A 24,231-nucleotide genomic window follows, 5' to 3' on the forward strand; every position below is an offset into this window, starting at 1 on the left:
GCCTTCACTGTTCGCGTTGTTAAGCCGCTTCGTCGACGAAGGATGATCCTATCAACTTTAATGCTCGCGTCGTCAAGCCTCTTTGTCGACAAAGGATGATCTTGTTTGCTTCTATGCTCGCGTCATTGAGCCGCTCCTTCAACTATAACGAAGAAGATGAACACGTGTGTGGAAACGAAAAACCTAGCTCTTTGAAATGTTGCTCCGTGTTTTGAGCGAAAACGGTGGAAAGTCGAAAAGAAAAGGGTAAATCGTGGCTCAGTGTTTTTTTTAATAGGACACGCGTATCCGATACGTATCTGTGCCGTATCCGACACGTATCTATGCCGTATCGGAGGCGTATCCGTATCCGACACGTATCCGATACTATACAGCACGCCTCGTAAATAGGAGTATCCGTGCAACATAGATTCCTCACTACTATCACAAGAGGATGATTTTTTCTACATCATCTAATATATCTAGGGAGGGGTACTCAATCCTCTTTGTAATGACCACTTCTACACAATTAGTAAATGGTTATTTGATCTTTTTTCTTATTATCTATGAATTTTTTGAATTTATATTTATTCATAAGTTAGTCACAAAGAATTTGTGTGGGTTAAATTGGAAAGAAATTGATAAGTGAAAGTCAACCTTGGGAGAGTTGTGGAGTTGTATTATTAGTGATATGTTGCTGGCCTGTCTGATCTATCTTAGAGTTTTTTCTCTCTGTTGTAGGGTAGAATTCCTTGGGGTCACTACAACGTTATCAGAATGGTGTTGTGGCGTTGAACCTTATGTTTCCATGAAAAGAAAAATTATCCCTTAAAAGCGTTATGGCATTAAAGATCTAGTGTCGCGGCACTACGCAAAAATTTTTTTTATAAATATCCAAATATGCTATTTTAAAACTCATTTTATTTTCATTTCATCCACCGATTTGGCATGGAGAAGGGAAGAAAAGAAGGGACATGAGAAAAAAGAGAAGAGAAAAAGATGTTTAGGGATATTAGAGCTGTTTTCGTCTGTTCGACTAGTTGAGAAAGTTATTCATCTCAAGGTGGATAATCATTATCCCACCTCTAATTTTAGTGAATTTCTTTATTTACGGTATCCTAAATTTTTAATTTATTTAGAACTCATAAAAGTTGTGATATATCGATATAGCAAACTTTCACTGTGTAACTTTTAGTATATTATTATGTTAGTAATTTTGCACGTATAGAAATTATCATATTGAATTTTCACCCAGCATTTCTATGTTTTGGAGAAAAAGTCCTAAATGTAATAATTAAGATGAATTTAAAATTTTGATAAATAAGTGTCAAACTTGTTAATTTAAGTGTATAATATACATATTTGTTATAGTTCAACTATCATGGTCATATGTATGTGGAAATGAGCATATTCAAATTTATCATATTAAGTATGACTTCAATTTTTTACTATATTATACATACTATGAAATATATGTATGCAAGAATGACTAGTATCTATATGATTCAGGTTGGTGGAGATATAATATCCTGTGCAAGAAGGTGGGTCGGCATACTTTCCTTCAAATCTGTGTTAATGGTGTGAATTCAATATAGGTTGGGAGATATAAGATAAATGAGATATGACTATAAGTGATGGGGTTAGGGGCGACAACTCGTGTGTTATGTCACGTGATTTTTCTGACCATACATAATAATATGATAGTATATTATATTGCAGCTGACTTACTATAATTGGCCAGACATATGATTAGTTAGAATTCCTAACATTCTTAATATATATGTATATGATCAGAAGCTATTTCACATTATGAATGTAATTGCTTAGAGCTTCTAATAGAACATAGTGAGATGAATGATATATGATTTTAAAATGATAATTTTGTCACCATAATACTATATATATATGGTATCTATACATGAGTAGCATAGTGATTAATTATTTAACACATGTTTACATAGTGACTAATATAACCTATAATGATATATGGGTTATTTGGGTTGGGTTGCGACACCCGGCTTGAAGAATGACCTACAACAGTAGCTATAGCTTTGTGATGCACCAAGTGAGTTCATTTTAGAAATCCCCGAATGAAATTTTCATTAAGGTATTTGTGTTTGAAGTATTTTACCTCCACATTAAATATATGCTTATGAGTCTCTTGGATGTGATCTTCAATCATAGCTTTACAATTAAAGAGTTTTTAATGGCTTTTACAGATACTATCTCTGCTTGAGTTCAACACTAAGAATATTAAAAAAAATTTGACTAATGGATTGACCATAGAAATTTATTGAAGCAAAAAGGTCACTATTTAAGCAATGATATTTCTTCCAAAAATTAAAAAAAAAATGATAGAATTTCATAAAAAGATTTTTTTGGTAGAAACAAACAAACACATGCAATCATCTAACATAAAATTCAAACAAAATTTATGAAGATAAATGCAAGAACAAGCAAGATAAAACTATCCAAAAATTAAAAAAACAGAAATAAAAGTGAGAGAGAAAATTACTATCATTTTATGAGATAATGCAATAAGCCTATATAAAGCAGGGGTTAATTTCTTTTAAAAGATGAGGGTTTAGTTTGGGCGAAATTATTAAGGGTGGTCATCAGATACCGTTCGGAGACTAATCAGGATGCACCTCGTCACTAATATGTTGTATATCGTTACTATGTACCGTTGTGTATCGGGTGATGTGGCGTGTCCTGCATGGTCTCCAGACAATCCAATAACTACACGTAATAATCTCTCTCATTTGGGACGGCTTTCTTACTACTTCATAAAGCAGCTTTCTAATATAAAAATAAAACTTCTTTAAGAAATAGTAAGAAAGTTGTCACAAATAAAATCGAGATAAAATCCTTTTTTTTTGTTGCAAAATTTTAAAAAATTTTCAGCTACTAAAAAAACATTTAATTAATTATAAAAAAAAACTAAAAAATATGTATAGGTAGAGGAACAAGGCCCATCATCATAAGCAAATAACTGAAGAGTGAGCTTACTGGTAGGTGGCGGGAACAAAGTAGCCGCATCCAGCCGTTCATCCAGTAGGATCGGACGGAGAGGATCATAATGGGTCCCGCAGGGATATCTGAAGGGAGCAGCCACGTCGAAGCACCAGACTCGCGCGTGAAGCCCTCAAAAGGCCGAGCCCCGCCCTTCCCCCTCACACCATCTCCTCCTTCTTCTTCTTCTTCTTCTTCTTCTTTAATAGATATCGGAAACAGAGGAAAAAAATCAAATGGAGAGATGGCGGGATGGAGCATCCAAATCGCCACAATGTCGGTACCGAGATCACCCCTCCTTCTCTTCCACTCTGCTCGACGCCATCTACCGCTCGATCGACGATGAACACCGCGCTGACGGAGACTCTTTCTCTTCCAGGAAGAAACAGAGTGACGCGAGGAGATGGATTCCACCGGTTACCCTACCGGAAATTGCCCGATCCGGCCGCGAACACTGGAGCAGGAGAAGCTCCTGTTCTGCGGGAAAACCTCCGGTCACCCGATCCAGCACCGAAAACTGGAATCCCGCAACCTCGAGCTCCTCCGACGGATCCAGCTACGGCGGTTTCTCTTCCTCCGAAACCGAATCAGTCTCAACCCGCCTTCGCTCGATCCGAAGCAGCCCGCCTAGATCATCGTCCTTCCCGGCCCGATCGGGCGGAAACCGGCCCGCCACCCGCCAACCCCAGCCGTCGCTACCGACCATAGCCGGTGCCGAGGAAAAGAGAGCCAAGAAGGAGCGGCAAGGCTCCATTCGTAGTCGATTACTTCGCGAGCTGAGAAAAGGACGAGCCCCTGCATCTCCCGGCGCTCGCCTCGCCAACTTCCTCAACTCTCTATTCGCAGCCAAATCCAAGGTCTCAAGAAACGCCGTCGCCGGCGTCGAGGAGTCAGTGTGCTCGTCGGCATCATCTTACTCTCGATCATGCCTGAGCAAGACAACTTCATCCAGGGGGCAGCCAGCATCAGTTAAGAGAACTGTGAGATTCTGTCCAATTAGTGTGATCGTCGACGAAGATTGCCGCCCTTGCGGCCACAAATGCGTCTACGCCGGAGATCGACCTCCGACGTCGGTGCCGGTGAGAAGTGTGGCCGAGATGTTGAGAAGCTCGGAGCTGGAAGAAGAGGAGGAGGATGACGAGGAGGAGGATGGAGAGAGCGATTCGAGTTCAGATCTGTTTGAGTTGGAGAATCTGGCGATCATCGGGCGGTTTCGCGACGAACTCCCGGTGTACGAGACGACGAGGCTCGGGAGCTACAGTGGTATTTCCCACCGTTTGGTTCTATGACTAAAATGCCCCGATAAAATCTGAGAATGAAGAATAATAAGGACTAAATAACAATGGAGAAAATGAGCTTGTAATGTGTTAAATTTTGAAAAAATTATTATTTGCGGAGTGTGGATCGTCCGCACAAGCACAGGCTACCAAGCGGTACCTAGCTGGGTACCCTATACTTGTGTGCGGACGGTTCTCTCTGTCCGCACTCTGCAGCTCATAATCTCTCAAAACTTTGGGAGCTGATGTTAATTAGGGTTTTAAATGGTGAAATTTGATAAGTTTTAATAGTTTGGAGAAAAATGATTAATTTATTGGGTGTTTGATTCAATCTTGTTTGAGTTTGATTTTGATTTTTTAGTGTTGAGATAAGAACTAAAAAGTAAAGACTTGAATTAATTTGATGTGATTTGATTTGGTATTTTGTGTTTATTGGGTTGGCTTCATTTTGAATAAACAAAAAATTAAATAATAACAAAAAAGTTGTTTGTAGAATATGACTTCAACATCCACCTTTCGAATGTTGATTGTTGTTAGATACGGTAAATGATAGTATTGGATCTCCATTGAGGCAATTTTTTTATTGAAAATTTTCTGCTAAAAAGATGTTTTAGAAAGCAATAGGAAAGTTATCCCAAACAAAATCTTCATTTGGAGCGTCTTCCTTATTACTTCTTAAAGCAAGTTTTTAGTGTAAAAATTAAATTTTTCTATTAAAAAGTTACTTTAAAAAGTAATAAAAGCCGTCCCAAACGAAGCCTAAAACCTCGTTTGGGTCTGCTTTCTGAAATAGCTTTTTGGTAACCAAAAAATTTAAACTAAAAAATTTAGTAATAAAAAGCGGCTTCAGAAATGGTCGTCCCAAACGAAAAGCCTAAATATTTATTTATAATAAATTAGGGATAAATTTTGTGTTGTTTTACATTTTAGATCATTGTTATTCTTTTGTGGTTACTATTTTTTTGATACTTTTTAAAATTTTATTGATTAAAAAGTTTCTTTTTATAATAAGACCTAATATTATGTGCTAGATGTAATAATTTTATTGTCTTTTTTTTTTTCTTAAAAAAATATTATAATACTCGCAATAGTTTTTCTTAAAAAATATTATATTTTTAATAATTTTATAATTATCTTTATAAAAAATTGTAGCCACCATACATGAATAATTAATTTTGTTAGGAAAAGGAGTTTTTAATAAGAAAAAAATAGGAAAACATTCCTTTATTTTATTTGGTTTCTTAGGATCCTAAATCAACCTTAACCAATAGGTTTATCTCAATTGCCACTCGACATTACTAATCAAATTTAATTGGAGCTCGAGAAAAAAATTAATTTAATTTTAATTAAATTCTTTTATCCTTAAAGATATTCTTCGATTAAAATTTTTGATATATATCATCCCTCAATCTTTGAATTAAATTCTAAGTTCTAAGCTTTATAAGAAAATTATATTGTTTTTACGTAATTCTTTTTTTTTTTTGTGTTGGGAAACTATTTAGACTATCTCCAATCGAACTGTATACCACCGTATGCCATCTGTCATTCTCTTCATTCGAACTCTAAATCTCACGCTAAAATTTGGTAGGTGAACAGTGCGACGCCAATATTGACGTCAGACTGTTCACCTACACAAAAAAATTGGGTTGTCGAATTTATCGAAGACGAGCATGAAACAGGAGAAAAGTGTGAGAAAAGGAGTGATTGTTATCTTCGCAGGAAGCGCGTGAAAAAAGAAAGAAACACAGTTAGATTGGAACTAAATTACATCATTTTAAAGTTTTACTGCATTTTAGAGTGAAAAATTAGTTTCTCGGTTGGAGATGCCCTTAATATAGCACTTGGGTCTCAAATCTTGAATGAAAAAATAAATAGTTGTGTTAGGTAGTTGACAATGAGATATAATTTATCCAGCAATTACTATATGAATATGTTAATAAATTATTGTCGTCGAAAATTCAACAACAACATCAAGCCTTTATCCCAGTACGTGGTGTCGGCTACATGAATCCTTTTTCTCCATTGTGTCCTATATAAGGTCAGAATTCATGTCATTATTATTCGACAAGCTTTCCGCTGGCTGTCAACTACCGAAAGCAACCCTCCACTTTTCTTATCCAGGACTTGGGACCTGGAGACGGTAGTGTTTATTGTCGTCGAAAATATTTAATATAATTTTTTTATATTTAGACTAATTAAAATAAATTTATATATTTTATATATACAAATTTCAAATTCAAAATATATTAATTGCAAAAATCTCCAACCAACTCATAAAGGTGAGCCGTGTTTTAATGTAATTCTAATTTGTGTTTGTGGTTGAAGAAAGTGTGAACTGTAGACTTGGAAAGTTGGGCAGTTGAAGGCAGAGAGTGGCAGACGCTCGTGCGGAAAGAAAAGTGAGGAAGCCTTTGAAAGGAAGTGTGCTTTATTTGTATATAATTAATGGCTTTATTAGTTGTATATCTACTTTTTGCTTGGTGGGATCTATATCTATTCACCGGATAGTTAGCTTAGGGTTACATTTGTAAATAAAAAAAATGAATTCTTGTTTGAATCCTTTGTAATTTGATCTTTTATATTAATTTTAATAATTACATCTGCCTATCAAATATAAATATTTTATTTTATTTTCTTACATAAATATTTTAGTTGTCTAACAAAATTTAAACTTTTCAAAACTTTCGTTAGTGGTATTTGTTTTAGCTATCCAATAATCATTTAGAGATTTTCACTATTACATTAAGATGCACTTGTTAGGGTTGTTCATAATATGATTTGAATTTTGATTTGACTCCAGCTCTATATCGATTCTAAGGTTTCATTTGGAATAGTTTTCTTACTGATTTCTAAAGCAACTTTCTAGTACAATTTCTTTGTGCTAGAAAGCTACTTTGAGAAGCATTAAGAAAGTCGTCCAAAACAAAGCTGTATTAAAAAGCTGTGTTAAGAAGCAGTAAGAAGATCATCCCAAACGTAGCCTAAATCATTTAATCTAATTTTGAGCCGAGCCAAATTTGGTTGTAAGTTTAATTTATATTTTTTTAAGGCCTGCATGGCTCATGTTGACTTCTGCGTTATCCTCAGAATATTGCAACGCTTTACGTACTATATATGTAGACTAAGCCCCAAGAGAGCAAAAGAGAGCGAGAATGAGCTTATGATTTAGAAATTCTCTTAATTTTATTTTATAGTGGATCTAACTAAGACTTCATTTGGGATGATTTTCTTATTATTTTTTAAAGCGTACTTCTACTACAAAAATTTCTTAAACTAAGCATTTTTATACTAAGAAGATGTTTTAGAAAGCACAAAAAAGTCGTCCCAAACAAAGCTTAAAAATATTACATAATACCATTCTTTTTTACTTTATTGAATTTTATATCTTCTGACAATTCTATTTTGAATTGATATAGAGCATGCCATCAACTTATTTTCATCAACTACAAACACTTTCTTGATTTTCACATTAAATAAAACTTGGGACCACTAACATTAGAATAATTAGAAAAAGAAGTTATAAGCGCGTGGAGATGAACTATATAATATATTGTTTAAAATTAAGATTTATTTGGGATAATTTTATTACTGTTTTAAAAGCAGTTTTTTAGTACAAAAATTTTATGAACTACAGATTTTTATATTAAAAAAATGTTTTATAAAGCATTAAAAAGACCAGTCCCAAATGAAGCATATGAAGTATACATAGAAATATTTGTTCATGTGGATCTTCTCAATGAACACACATATGAAGCATATCTAAATATATTTAAATAAATATACATTAAATTTGAAGTAGGGCATGCATAAATAAATTTTCATTTTCATTTTCTATTTGAGAAAAAAATATTTTATATGATTAAAGGAATCATGACATGAAGAACTATACATAAAAGAAATAAAATTAGTGGTAGAAATTGAATTGCTAGTAAAAGATGAAATAAGAAGTTCTTAATTTAATTACTTTTTCTATAATTTTTATTATTAAATTTAAAATATTCAAATTGTTTTTGTATGAAGATGAACTAGAAACATTTGATAATAAACATGAATTTCTGTCTTCCATTCCTATTTCCACTGTTCAAATCATCATGATTAAGTCTTCATTTGAGATGGCTCTCTTGCTGCTTCTTAAAGCTACTTTTTAGTACAAAAATAAATGAAAGCTGCTTTAGCATTAAAAAAAGTCATCTTCATTTGGCATAGCTTTCTTACTGCATTCTAAAACAGCTTTTTGGTACAAGAATTTCTTGAACCATAAATTTTTTTGCCAAAAAGATGCTTTAAAAGCACTAAGAAAAATAATAGTTATTTATGATTTTGAGAAATTCACGTATGTTTATATGGGAAACTACTAACTCTATTATAGTGGTTCATGGGTAAATGGAAAAAAAGAAGTTCCCTCTTTTACAATCTTTCCCCTCCCCTTTTATAAATCTCAAAGGACACTCTTGCTATTATGCCTAATGGTTGACATGCTTGCCCAATGTCGCCAATCATGGAGAGAAAGGAGATTATGGAAGAGAAACTATGTCATCATGCCATCATGGGAATTATATGATCTATCAGGTACATTTAACCCAGAGTTAATTGATCGAATTAGTAGATGGACATTAACCTAGTTGGATAACCTTTATGGCTAATATATCAACTGATAAGGAGACTTGATAAGCTGCATGTCCTATAGATCAGCCGGCTTCAATATGGTGTAGTGCTTCCACTAATCCTGCCATTGCAGTACCCCTTTTTCCCTCTACCGTTAGATCTCAGATCGATTTATCTAAGCCACTGCTTTGTAACTAACTCGGTTATTTAGATGAGTACTGTAGCAGCTATTATGGTATGGGAGAAAAACTGAGCTCAAGGGTTCTGCAATGGCAACTCTGTTTTCCTGCTTTTGATTTCTTCTTCTCCCTATGCTTTTATGCTAACTATTTTATGTAGCTTTAGATCTCGTTTCATGGTATCATAGCTGTAGGTGACGTCCCCTGCATCCTCTCCTATGGCAGCGTCATCCTCCTCAACTCAGATGGAAGACTCGGGTTCAAACGCAGCTTCCAGTGAAGTTGTTATCCCACAGCAGTTAAAGTTCTTTATGGCAAACGTGAACTCCATGGTCACTGTTCAACTCACGACCGATAATAACCTGATATGGAAATCTCAACTGTTAAAGTTGTTCACGGCGAACACTTTGATGGATACACCTGAACAGCACTACAGTACCACCGGCGAAACAGGTCACTGACGCTAATGGCAATAGCAAAATCAATCCTCTCTACTCCGCTTGGCTGCTGATTGACTAGCATTTAGCCTCGGCAATCTATTCCAAGGTATCTGCATCGTTGTTACCGTACATTCTCAATCTTAGCGCATCTCATGAAATATGGTTAACCATTGAGCGGAGACTACAGTCGTCAAATCGATCTCGTCTACTTCAACTCAAAGGTGAACTTCACCAACTACAACTGGGTGATAAGACGATGATCCAGTACCTGTTTGAGATAAAAGGCAAAGTTGATGCCATTGCTGCAGCTGGATCTGCCATTGAAGTAGAAGATATCATACACTACACTTTGAATGGACTTCCGATCACATATCAGTCCTTCAAAACTGCAATACGAATACAGCAAAATCCCATTTCAATCGATGACTTCTACTCTATGCTGTGTAGTGTAGAACTTCACTTGAATGCTGATATGAACCGTAACTCAAATAATCTTTCATCAGGTGATCCAAACCTTGCTCTAGCTGCTACTAGAGGCTCATACCGTGGCTGTTCCTCTGCTCGTGTACGAGGCCGTGGAACGTTTAATGCTCGAGCCACACCAGGACGCAGCGCATCCAGGAGACCTCCGATCAGTGATCAAGCGGCTAACCGAGGTGGAAGACGAACTCGTCCAGCTATAGAATGTCAAATTTGTGGTAAGCAAGGACACTCAGTGGTGAACTGTTGGTATCGTCACGATACCGACTACTCTGCCACACCACAAGCGTATATTACCACAGACAACTCACAGCAAGCCGACTGGTTCCTAGATTTAGGTGCTACCGAACACCTAACTTCAAATGCTTCTCAAATTCAGAATATGCAACCGTACACAGACAATTCCAATGTCCAAGTTGGAAATGGACAGCAGCTGCAAATTGCTCACACTGGCCAAGGTTTGCTGCCCACACCCCTGCGTAAGCTTCGGCTGTCTAAAGTCCTTCACCTTCCTCAACTTTCGCATAATCTAATTTCTGTTCACAAATTAACATTTGATAACCCATGCTATGTCTTACTCAATTCTAATGTCTTTCTTATAAAGGATTCCAAGAGCAACCGAACACTTCTCCACGGTCCCAATCTTCATAGACTCTACCCAATTAATCATCAAGCATCTGCCACTTCTCAACCATACGGCTTCTCTGCTACCACTTCTGTTCCCAGCATCTCGGTTTGGCATCAACGCTTAGGCCAACCATCTCCAACAACTCAAAGGGACATTCCCGCAATTTACCCTTCAAGCCTTGCTGCCAATAGGACTTTTCATTGTATTGTCTGTGCTCAGGCTAAAAGTAGGCGTCTGTCCTTCCCGTTGTCTTCTACTATATCTACTAAGTGTTTAGAACTTATTCACAGTGATGTATGGGGTCCTTCCCCACTAGTTTCAATACAATCTTATCATTATTATGTGTTGTTTGTTGATGACTTTAGCCGGTATTCTTGGGTTTTTCCTCTGCACAACAAGTTTGAAGTTTGCTCTACATTTCTTCGCTTTAAACAACTAGTTGAACATCAATTCCAATCTAAAATTAAAATTCTTCGCTCCTACCGTGGGGGAAAATATATGAATACTATACTTCAAACCCACTTAAACAGCTTTGGCATTATACATCAAACCTCTTGCCCAAACACGCCTCAGCAAAATGGCATCTCTGAAAGGAAACACCGTCACATTGTCGAAACTATGAGAGAAATATTGTTCAATGCTCACTTACCAGGGAAATTCTGGACCGATGCTCTGCTCACGGCAGTGTACCTGATCAACCGGCTACCATCCTCCTCTAACCAAAACAAATCACCGTATGAATGTCTGTATAACTAACCTCCTACTTATTCACATTTACGAACGTTTGGTTGTCTAGTTTACCCTTAGTTTCCAACTCAATTATCACATAAATTCTCCCCTCGAACTCAGCCATGTATATTCCTTGGCTATGTTCCCAACTCCAAAGGCTACCGCTGCTTGGATGTCAAAACATATAAGTTGTATATTTCTAGGCATGTGCAGTTTCATGAATCGGTCTTCTCGTTCATGAATCTCCAACCTCCAACTCCTCCTACATCGACTACAGTCACTCCACATCTAGTTAATTTTATTCATGCACCCTCTATGTTGCAGCCTTTGCTAACTCAACTCCCTCAACCCAAACTACTCAGCCCACACTTCCTCCCTCAGAAGAGCATATACCTGCCTCTTCTCAATCACCTGTCAGCATTTCTACTTCAGCCCAACCAACTTCTCCTCTACCTCAACATTCGATGATTACCAGGGCTAAAATAGGGCAAACTTAAACCAAAGCTGATCTTTGATCTTGAGCATCAAATCATTCCTGCTAGTCCCACGGGGTTCACACAAGCTAACAAATATCAAGCCTGGCGGAAAGCAATGAGTAATGAATTTGACGCCTTACAGCAGCAAGGCACCTAGAAATTGATTCCATATCAACCTGGCCAAAATATATTAGGATGTAAATGGTTATACAAGACCAAATACAATGCCGATGGATCAATTGCACGGCATAAAGCGCGTCTTGTGGCTCAAGGTTTCAAACAAGAGCATGGTTTAGATTACCATGAGACATTTAGTCCAGTGGCTAAATTTGCCACAATTCGACTCTTCCTGACTGTACCCGTCTCCAACAAGTGGCCTCTTCTTCAACTTGATGTCTCTAACGCTTTTCTTCATGGCAAATTACATGAGCAAGTGTTCATGCACCAACCAACCGGATTTGTGGATCCCCAATTTCCGAATCATATATGTTCCCTACAGAAATCCATCTATGGACTTAAACAATCCCCTCGACAGTGGTTTGAAACACTTTCCACATATCTTCTCACGTATGGTTTCACCACAAGCACAGCTGGCCCCTCCCTTTTACTGTACAACCGCAATTCCGTTCAGCTCTATTTGCTTGTGTATGTTGATGACATCCTCTTAACGGGCAATAACACTAGTGAAGTTCAGCGGCTGGTTCATACGCTACATTCAAATTTCCATATGAGGAACTTGGGACCACTCAATAAATTTCTTGGCTTACAGGCTACTCATGCTTCGTATGGAATTCACCTCAGTCAAACGCATTATGCCAAGGAGATCCTTTTCAAAGCTGCTATGACTGACTGCAAACCGGTTCTAAATCTCATGCCCACAGTTTTACCTACAGCTGACCCGACGGATGAGCTATATTCTCGCCCAGAATTTTATCGCCAAATTGTTGGCTCCCTGCAGTACCTAACCTTGACCAGACCTGATCTGTTATTTACGGTTAACTTCCTCTGCAAACATATGCATCATCCCTGCCTGGTTCATTTCCAGTTACTCAAAAGAGTTCTTAGGTACATTCAAGGTTCTATTCACCTTGGCCTACCTATCATCCGAGCTCCCTTACAGCTCACGGCCTTTGCCGATACTGACTGGGCCTCAGACAAATCTGATCGTCGCTCTATCACGGGTTATTGTGCGTTTCTTGGGAGCTCCTTGATTTCATGGACTGTTAAAAAGCAATCATCAGTTGCTCGATCCTCAACTGAGGCAGAATATCGAGTCATCTCCACTGCTGCTTGTGATGTCATTTGGCTCTATCGTTTGCTGAGCGAGTTTCAGGTTCCATTATCCAGTCCAACAAAGCTGTTCTGTGACAATGTTTCTGCCTTGGCCTTAGCTAATAATCCCATCTTTCATGCATGAACTAAACATATCGAGATAGACTTTCACTTCATACGGGATTACATTCGTTCTCAATTTATCTCAGTGCATCACATCCCTACTATTGATCAGCCGGCCGTCATTTTCACCAAACCGCTTTCTGCTCCGAGGTTTGAATTTCTTCGTGACAACTTAACGATTCAACCACCAATCGTTACCTTGCGAGGGGCTGATAAGGAGACTTGATAAGCTGCAGGTCCTATAGATCAGCCGGCTTCAATATGGTGTAGTGCTTCCACTAATCCTGCCATTGCAGTACCCCTTTTTCCCTCTACCGTTAGATCTCAGATCGGTTTATCTAAGCCACTGCTTTGTAACTAACTCGGTTATTTAGATGAGTACTGTAGCAACTATTATGGTATGGGAGAAAAACTGAGCTCAAGGGTTCCGCAATGGCAACTCTGTTTTCCTGCTTTTGATTTCTTCTTCTCCCTATGCTTTTATGCTAACTGTTTTATGCAGCTTTATATCTCGTTTCATCAACCTCGAGCTGAATAATTTTTGTAACTGGCAAGATGGACGGCGTGATGGAAACTTTCTTTTTTCCTTTCTCTTTCTCTCTCTAGCCTTTCATGGGTTTGAAATGAATAAACAACATGAAAAATGGGTTATATTAGTGGATTTGGATATTTGTAATAAAATTAGGTTAAGGTCGGTCATATTTGTAATTATAGGAATTGCTTAGTTTTAAGCACAAAGTTATGTACATTCTTTTATAACTCAAAATTTGGAGCTCTAAAAGTTATTAAAAAAAATATCTATAAAATAGTACATCTTGTCTAGAATGCTCGTGTGAAAATATTTTACAAAATATAAATCATATGATCCTAGAAAACTTACTCATACTCATATGTATCAATTTCTCAAGAAGTTTCACTTGAATAAGCAACCTCATATTTTCATCTCTAATATACTCATAAAAATAGAACAAGCTAATCATGAGAAATAATACATGAGAAATAATAAGCTAATAATGAGAAATAATACATGATAATTCCATATATTGGCCATATTATTATGCTTGAAATATATAGTATGCTTTCTTTCTCCTTTCAATTCTATATTATATATATATTAGAGAATTCTTCAGTTTTGATTGCTTCTAAATCCATTAAGAAATAACCTTACTATTCATGAAATCATCAAATGTCTCCCATTTTATGATGCTAATTTTTATATCATGTTCTCTAACATTTTATGCTATCAAATAACAAACATTCAAATTCCTTTGATCTTTGACATTCAACATCTCCTTGCAAGGTTACCTAGTTCCTTTCATTTAAGAATAGCAACTGTGTTACATCTGCTGACCGATGTTATCCAACAAATATTTCTGTCAACTAACATCTAATTCCCAAACTGATCATCACCTCCCATACATCAACTAATGTTATTTATCAATATGTTGGGCATAGATGAAACCTCAGAACATAGAGTAATAAAAAATATATATAATTAAAAAGAAGATAAGTACACAAAAAATACATAAGAACTTTAAACATGTTCATCTAAATTGTGGTTGCCATGGTGCCACCATTGATTATGAAGAAAATAAAATTCAAACTTCTTTCTTGTGAAAAAATAAGATAGTCTTTCCCTCTCTTTAAATAATATGATAATGAAGATGATTGATTTGAAATTATTAATTTCTTCTAATCATAATACATAATTCACCAAAAAAAATCACATTGATTTTATGTTTAATCGCCGATAGACTGTCCTTAGCTTCAAGTGACTATGAGTTAGATTCCATTTAAGGTGGCAACTCATCTTCATGGACCCAAGTTTTCAAAAGATATAGATAAATAAAGGTGACCATTATAAAAAAATTTCAAGGTGCAATCCACTTTATTAGGTGCCAATGAAAATATCCTTTTCAAATACAACTTAATTTATGATTGATAGGTCTCTAAGCATCACTGTGGACTCAAAGTAGCATAAGAACATTACATGTAGACTTTAGAAGTGGACCATTGCACCCAAGTTGTAGGCTCAACTAAGGCATTTTAACTTCTGTTAAGGCTTCATTTGGGGCAGCTTTCTTATTGCATTCTAAAGACTGTCTTATTTTAAAATAAAATTATACTAAAAGTTGCTTTAGTAAGTAGTAAAAAAAATGCCCCAAATGAAGTCTAAATTAGAACTTAAAAAACTTTAATAAATTACGTAAAAATAAATTTTATCTCACTTTATTTTATTACGCTCCATATTAAATTAATGATATTTTAATATTATTCTTTTGCTATTATATATCAATAAAAAATTATTTTACTAAATAAAAAACTTTTTACCTTCTAACATTGTAAGAACATGATATCTTTTCATAAATCATATAAAAAAGTTCTTGTAATGAAAATGGGTGAAACTTGAAATAAAAGAATTGGAAAGGGAGTTAAAAGAGAGCTTTTTTAAGTGATGTGATTCCAATGGTGAAGCGTGCGGTGGTGGCCTTAATTGTGTCATTTCTTGGAGATAGCCATCATTATATTATGATACACAAAATCATGAGTAGTTAGTAAACACTCCTTTTTAGGGGGACTAATTTTTGTCTAATCTATCAGTCAAAAAGTGATGAGTGAACTCATCAATCACACCTTCTCCAATAAAATGGACTATCCTTTCTATGGCCATTGTCTTGTTATGATGACCTCTTTGACACTCACATGAAGGTAAAAAAATTAATTCATACAAATAGTATGAGTTCAGCACAAAAATAATACTATTAATATACTAAATACTTACTAAATATGAATAACTTTTTATTACTTTTTAAAATAACTTTTTAGTAAAAAAAAATTTTGAACTATAAATTTTTATAAAAAAAGCTGCTTTAGAAAACATCAAGAAAGTCACCCCAAACAAAGCCCCAATCGTTATTAAAATCATACTATTAAAATTAGATTTAATTCAAAATAGCATAATATTTAATCTTTTAGATTTTATAATATATCACATGTTTAATTTAGATTAAATTTTCATTATTATAGTGCTAAAAAGTGGATATTTTAGATATTATTTTCAACAAAATATATTTACGCTCAAATGAGCTGCAACTAATCCTGTCTAATTACATTAAAAAATAAATAAAATAAAAATAAAAATATCCTGTCTAATTGCATCAAGGCTACTTAGTAATCTTGCATACTCATGTCCCAAGCATTGGCAATTCTTCCTCTACCATTGTTGAATTTTCTTATCATCCTTGGTTGTACACACCTTCTCCATCTTTCTTCTTCATTCTCTTTAAGATAGTGCTTTGTTCTTATTCATTCATGTGCCACAAAGCACAAAATGGATGGGGGTGCTAAGAAAATCATTTGATTAACTATGATTTGTGAGCAAAATTTTGGATCTCAAAGCATAATTTGTTGAACTAATTATAGCTAGCTATTAATATTCTTCAACTAAACTCCATCGTATGATTCTCACCAATAAATAATAAATCTTACAAATTTATCCATGATACCAAATCATCATCTATCACATATTTATCCATTGAGTACAAATAATGAAAATCATAAGTAACATAAGTAATAATGCAGTAAAATAAAGATCAAGGAAAAATGGGGGTGCAAATTAATTATAATGTGATTTGCTAGTAACACTTAGGTCAACACCTTGAGCCCTACAACCTAATCTTTCACTAGTCTCTCATTCGGCCACCATTAGATAAAGAAGACTTTCTCCTTAATGGATAATAGAAACCTTATACTCTCTTCTATTCAAAGTGAGAAGGATGTTACTCTAGCCCATCAGCTATCAAATAACACAACAAAGCAAGTCTTTGAGATCCCAAGGATCCTCTAAAAACTTAAGGACAATAAGTTTATTATATGACAAAAAAAGGATTAAAGTGAGAGAGAAGATGGAAACAATCACTCTTGTGCACTCACATAATTAGATCTTGTCTTTTAGGCTTTTTAAATCAAAAGAATCTCCTCTCCCTTTCTTTGAGCTCAGTCACATTCTAAGATTTGTAAATAAGTATTTATATTAGGTGTTTAAAAATCAAATCCTAAAATAGTATATTTTAAAAATGTGGGTATACCATACACTACAATGCACCTAACAAATAAGCAAAATGACATTGTGCTCAATTATCCTATGCAATACATATCATACAATATGATTAGTTCAATTATGTATTAATTAGGCTATTTATTGCCATGGAATAATTATATCAAATTAGTAAATATATCATAAAGGATAATATACATTGTATAATATGAGCAATTCTAATTTTGAATTAATCTAATTCAGGAATATTTGTATGGCAGATTAAATTTAAATTTAGCAATGTTGATATAGTAAGATTATTTTGATTAAAATTAATTTTAAGATCTCTTAATTAATATAAATTATTCTTACCAAGATTATTTGAATATAGGGCATGTCATTTAATATGAATGACATCATATAGTATGATCTATAGATCAATTTATATTAGATAATTATTTAAATTAATTTTTCTTATTTTTGCAATGTTTGCATGTGATGGTCATTCCATTACTCTCTTTACCTAGAATGCATGTATGAAGTGAATCATTAAAAAAAAAAAGAAAAAACTAAGTCCTAAACATAATTATTGTAGCTCCCATCTAAATTGTATCTAACTCATCAGGAAATTCTGAACAAGCAAATTTTGATCATGACATTTTCAACTTGACCTGTGTTCATTGGATGAGTCTTTGTATATTTTAGATTTGCACATCACTTACATATAGACTCTTGTATATATACCTATAACTTTTTAGTAATAACATATGTACAAAGAAGCCAAAAGATAAAATCTCAACCAAATTATATATGTGATCATAAAAAAATCTATACTGTAACTCTAGGCTCATGGGGTTAGTAATGTTCTCCTTTTTTTATAAAGGCAAATATATTTGGATTGTGTACAAATACCTCGGTGTTTTATAAGTCCGCCTGAATTTATGCTCTAATAAATTTTATAAATGATAACCAAATAGGTGAGTAAAAAAAGAAATAATTTTCATTTTTTTGTATACGAAGATGCACATAAAATAGCAATAATGTAATATCTTAATACAAGAATAAGGTTGGGTACAAATATAACACAATCCCAACTATTACTCCCCCATTTGACATATCAAAAAGGAAAAAAATAGGAAAAATAATAAAAGAAAAATGCACACATAGAAAATTAAAATACAAATATATGACAAAGCAACACTCAAAAAATGTTGAAGGGTCCCTAGTCTGGTTGGGAAGAAAGATGTATATATTAGTAAAGCTTTGTAAATTAGTCATGAAATCTGATTTGATCTTCATCTTGCTTATCATATAGTTGAGCCCGCCAAAGATTCTCCTAAGCAATATGAACATTAAGTTTTAGCTCATGTCCAAAAGTCTTATGAATAATTATATTGGTGAGGTGGAGCAGAAGATTTTCATCTTCTGCTAGACCCTCGAATGTTAGATGTCACTACTCACTATAAAGAAAATGAAAGGAGTGGTCTGTGAAATGAGAAGGCAGATGATTGATGATTCAATATAAGTAAGTTTTTACCTATATTCAAAGATGTGGGCAATAATATGACCAAAGGCTAAGTTTTAGTGGCATCTAACCCTAGGATTCTAAATAGTGAAAAGAAAATTTTTCAATATACTACATAATCATATTTATAATGTTGAATTCAATGTGGGTCATACAATAGTAAGTCACTATGGAGAAAATAGATGATATATTTGAAAATTTTATTTTTGAGGTGATATGGCATAGATAATAACATACCATCTCAAAAGGTATAAATGAAATTCTATAATGGATTTGAAAATTAAAAAAAATAAGAAATTTATGTGTTCCTAGATATATACTTCCCTACCTAATGTGAGTAGGATAAGAATTATTTTATTCCAGGGTACACGTTTCGCATAAAGGCAACCCCTTTTACTTAATTACATTTCAAAAATTGGATCTCTTGAGAACACTCATAATTAAAGAAGTGAAAAATACTTTATTGATTTTAAAATTTAGAAAAAAAAAATATTCTCTTAAAATTTCAATTACGATTGGTTCAAATTTAGAATAATTATTTTTAAAGATCAAACAATGAAAAGTAGGGATTATTGTATTATAAAAATCTCAGAAATACTACAAACTATTTTATGTTAGGATTTAAAAATTTTGAATATTTGAATTTATTGATTTATTTGTTTATTTTATTGAAATTTTGGGGCTTAGATTTCATCAATACAAGATTGAGAAATTACGTAAGAGGTAAGGACTTATGATGCAACAAATGATAAATTATCAGCTTTAGATCCTACAACTAATATGAGAATTACTACGCAAGTAGTACCTTAAACCTCAATTTAATGAAATGCAAGGGGCTTATAACCATCAACTCCACTGAGGCTTTAAGCAGGCTTGACTCTGTTGGACTTACAATTCTACTTTGGAAGGATTACCAAGTAAACCCATTTAATTGCTTGTTGTTTTAGGAAGTGTAGCTTACAACTTAAGCCACCAAAGACAAGTAGCTAGACCATGAAGGGTATGTAAATGGTTCTAGCTAATGCAAAGTTCTTTTTGGGTCCTTAGAAACTTCCTATTTTTATTTCGAATTCTAAAATATCATTTCTAATTTATTTTATTTTTTATTTTATAAAAAAATTATTTGTATTAAAACTATCATTAAAAAAAACTTGGGCTTTCCTAAAAACAAGCATGCAAGTTTTGTTTTCAACTTAATTTTGGTAGTAAATCAAGTTGTGAGTTAGTTGTAAATTAAATAGATTTTGAATGTCAATTTAGTTTTGAGTGTTAGTATGATCCTCTAAACACTGTCAATCAACTATGATCTTTTAACCAACTTTGCATGATTATGTTCATATGACCACCATCACTTAACTATGACCATTAAAGCATAACTTTCCATCTATAGTCCTTTGACCACTAGTATCAACTGACTACAATTTTATAATAATCATCACAAGACTGTAGTCCTTTAACCATTATTGTGTAAACATTGTTCTCAAACCTCTATCACCCAATTAGAATCCTATAACCATCATCTTCTAACTATGTGTGAAACCCTTTAAGTAAAAGAAGCTAAACTCTTAAATATTAAGATGTCATTTGGTATAATGATTAGAATTTCATTAAAAACCTTTACAATTAAGCATGCTCATCCCCGAGAAATCTTGAGATGGATGACCTCTTAGAAAGTTACACCAACAGTACAAAATCATGAAGCCCTTAGACTAAAGTAGACAAAATCTTAATAGTTAAGAGTTTGGATTGTTATAAATGGTCACCAGCCGAAAAATGAGAACTAAGTGCCATACAAAATAATGTGTTATACCATAGGATCCACCTCTTAAACCGTATATAAGAGAAAGTAGTACGTGGTAGGAGTCACCTCTGAAATCATATTTACCTAGTGGATAATTATAGGATATAGATACTGATGATGATGTCAGTTACTTAAGTGTGGGAGATTATAAAATCTCTTAAGTAAAAGAAGTTAAACTCTTAAACATCGAGACACCTTTTTGTATAATGGTCAAAATTTTATTAAGAAACTCTGTAATTAAGCATACTAATATCGAAGAAATCTTGGGATAGCTAACCTTTTGGGATGTTACACCAGCAGGATAAAACTGTGAGGCCCTTTGGCCAAAGCAGATAATATCTTGATAGTTAAGGATTTATGTTGCTGCAATTATGGTGCTCCCAATAGCCATTGCCCAATTACATTCATTTGACTTACATCACATGACTATGGTTCTCCAATCATTATCATCTTACTCTAGTCCTTGGATAGTTATAACCTCATTATGTTATTTAAACCATAATTGTTCAGCTATAGTCCTCTAACCACTATTACCCGACTCTAACCCTTTAGCCACCATCATCCAACTACAGTAATCCAACCACCATCAATTTTTAATTAAAATACTCATACCATCATTGACCTCGTACAATATTCTAACCACTATCCCTAACTATGGGCCCACAAGCCTCAGTTATTCTCTTCAAGTCCACTAACTTCTACCACCCAATTCACTATGATCATGTGGCCACTATTTCCTGGCTATAATCCTTCAACCATCATTGTTTGAATATGCTTGGGCAAATGGCCCAACTACAGACCTCTGACCACATCACTTATGATCTTTTGAACAACATCGCCACACTATAACCCTTTTACCACTATCACTTGGCCATGATCCTCTAACCATTACCACTCCACTAAAACTATTCAATAATTCTCCTTTTACGCCCATCTAGTCATTGTCACCCTACTACAATATTTCGACTACCATCGCTGGACTGCAATTGTTTGACTAATATTACCTGGCTACATTGACTCCCATTAGCAATATCACCTACTGCAATAATGTCAACAATTTCCTTCACTTATAAGATGATTGGACATCATTCACAACAACTCTAACTTTTGATTATAACACTAGGAGCTATGCTAGACCTTTTGGCCTCTAGTCTCTCCTAGTCAAAGAAGCACAAATAAATAAACAAGCAAATTATCCTTCAAAGACAACTACCATGCCATAAGGCTCTTTCAACTTCTACCATGCAATACATTTTAAGTTCTCTTGCAACTCCATTTTTTATCTATACATGTGTTAAATCTTTGTGCAATGACAACACAATAAACTCCTAACTCTACCACCACAGATATTCTGGCATGTGACAAGTAGAAAAAATTTTCTTATTTTATTTTAAGAATAATTATAAATTAACAAGTAATAATAATTGAAATTTTTTGTATATCTACTCTTTCTATTACTTTCTAAAGATAAAAATGGAGTAGATAAATACCTCAATCCTCTATTAGGCATAAAATTGAGTCAAATTCAAGAAAATTAAGTTGAATATAAACTCTAAATCAAAGATAAATGCTCAACTCGAAAACAAAATATTTCAATTTGAGTTGTGTTTTCTCAAAATGATTCATTTTTCAACTGACTCAAAATTAATTTTTAATTAAGTATAAACATAAAAATAAATAAAATATTATGCATTATGCATATATTATGTCACATATCTTATATATACTTTTTTTATGTAAATACTTATTCAAAATTAAATTTTGATCAACTACAATAAATTTGAGAGGGTCAAAGGAAACTCAAGCCCTACTCAAAATAGAATAGAGTTAATTTCAAATCATATCAAATTTCAAACTATTTTCATGTCTTTCAAATTTCATATTATATTAACAAACCTTAATTATTTTATATGAGATTAAGATAATTTAATCTTAAGCAATACATCATCATAACACCTTGAAATGAACATTATTAAATGTATGGAATTATTCTTATAATCAAATAAATAGAACAACAAATGCCTTAATCATGAAAGAACAAGAATTTTAATATTCCATGCATTGTTTTTCAATTCTTCATTGAAAAAGACAACTTAGCCGAAATTTTTGAACTTGACTAGTTACTTTTAGAAGGAATAGAGCATTACAAACCACAAATCTCTTATTAAGGTGGCCCCCACCATTTAATAATCATATATTATAATTATATGAACATGATGAGACACTAAATAATAGTTCATAAACATTCCTTTTCAATCCCAATAAGCATTAGGCTTTATTTGGGATGGCTTTTTTACTGCTTCTTAAAGCAGCTCTCCAATATTTTTTTAACTGAAAAGCTGCTTTAAGAAATAATAAAAAAATTGTCCCAAATAAAATTTTAATTAAGCATATTTACAAGCAAGCATAAGTTATTAATTAGCTATTGTATTTATCAATAAAAAACTTGGTTAAGTTAATAGACAATAATTTGATTCATACATTTATCTTTGTTGCCTCTATTATTCTCTTTGGTGATATCTTATTTCCTAGATGGCTAAACCTATGTATGTCCCTCTATAAATGTGGATGCATATCTCATCTCCATTATTATTGATAAAGGAGGAATTTTTAGGGTTTGTGATTAGGAGAAAAAGATGGTCCCATTAATGAGAAAGTCTCTTTGAAGGGTTGTCTTGTACTTTATATGATATTAATACCATTATTTTATTAAATTATGATTTTTTTAGTACTGTTGGTGGAATGGAAACTCTTGGTTTAATGATGAGGTAGGGGAGAGAGGATTTATTTAGTATTAGTTTTGAAAAAGAAGAGGGTGATAATAACAATGCAAGGGTTAAAGACTAGTTTACATTCACACACCTTTATGTAACCTCTCACATGATTACCTAATGATGATTATTTTAAGTTGTACTATAAATAAATGCAATTAAATTATTAAAGAAGTACATGTAACACATTATGAGATAAATGGAACAAAATTATTTTATATTTATGAAAATAATTATGCTATAAAAATATTATATAATCATTTAATTGTATTATCTAATAAATTAATCGTATTGAAAGATGACATAGTATCCTTTATAATTAAAATAATTCTATCAATAACAACAACATTATGAAGCCTTTATTTTGCTATGTGGGGTACATGAATACTTTTCCTCTATATTGTTTTGTTAAGAATTAAATTATCATTTAAAATTAAGAAAAAAATGGCATTTCTAATATTTTCTAATCAAGTATTTTTAGGGCTACCTGTAACTTTTTTAACAGGCAAAATTCAATACATCTACTCTCATAATCAGGTCATCGAAAGATCAACATTTTATGTGTCCAATTCATCAAAGGAGACTCTTTTTAATCTTATCTACCACTGGAGCTATGCCAAACCTTTCACGTTATATAAAATATATAAAGATATCTTAATAAAATTTTTATTTCTAATCGGTTATTGTGCTATTATTATTAGTCATATTTTATAATATCTAAAAAAAATTAATATTTCAAATAATTGATATTTTTAAATTTCTGCTTATGCAAGAAATTTACTTCTCCATATCTTTATGATTATAATTTTAAACTGAAAAATATTATTTTGCTCTTCTTCAATTTAGACATTTATTCATATATAATAATATTCATAAATCACCAAAAATCATTTTGATT

General features: G+C 33.4%; 1 protein-coding gene across 1 annotated transcript; it reads left to right on the forward strand.

Moving 5' to 3' along the window:
- Window positions 1–2,937: 2,937 nt before the first annotated feature.
- On the forward strand, window positions 2,938–4,599 carry LOC110116392 (protein BIG GRAIN 1-like). The gene has a single exon (XM_020849936.2). It carries the CDS (start codon window positions 3,228–3,230, stop codon window positions 4,278–4,280), a length of 1,053 nt encoding a protein of 350 aa, XP_020705595.1. The 5' UTR covers window positions 2,938–3,227; the 3' UTR covers window positions 4,281–4,599.
- The last annotated feature ends 19,632 nt before the right edge of the window (window positions 4,600–24,231 follow it).

The sequence above is a fragment of the Dendrobium catenatum genome, unplaced genomic scaffold (genome assembly GCF_001605985.2).
Source record: "Dendrobium catenatum unplaced genomic scaffold, ASM160598v2 fragScaff_scaffold_1617, whole genome shotgun sequence".
NCBI classification, from domain to species: Eukaryota; Viridiplantae; Streptophyta; class Magnoliopsida; order Asparagales; family Orchidaceae; genus Dendrobium; species Dendrobium catenatum.

Bases quoted from the DNA above. Each gene is read 5' to 3' on its own strand.
- LOC110116392 (XM_020849936.2), top strand. From the start codon at position 3,228: ATGGAGAGATGGCGGGATGGAGCATCCAAATCGCCACAATGTCGGTAC.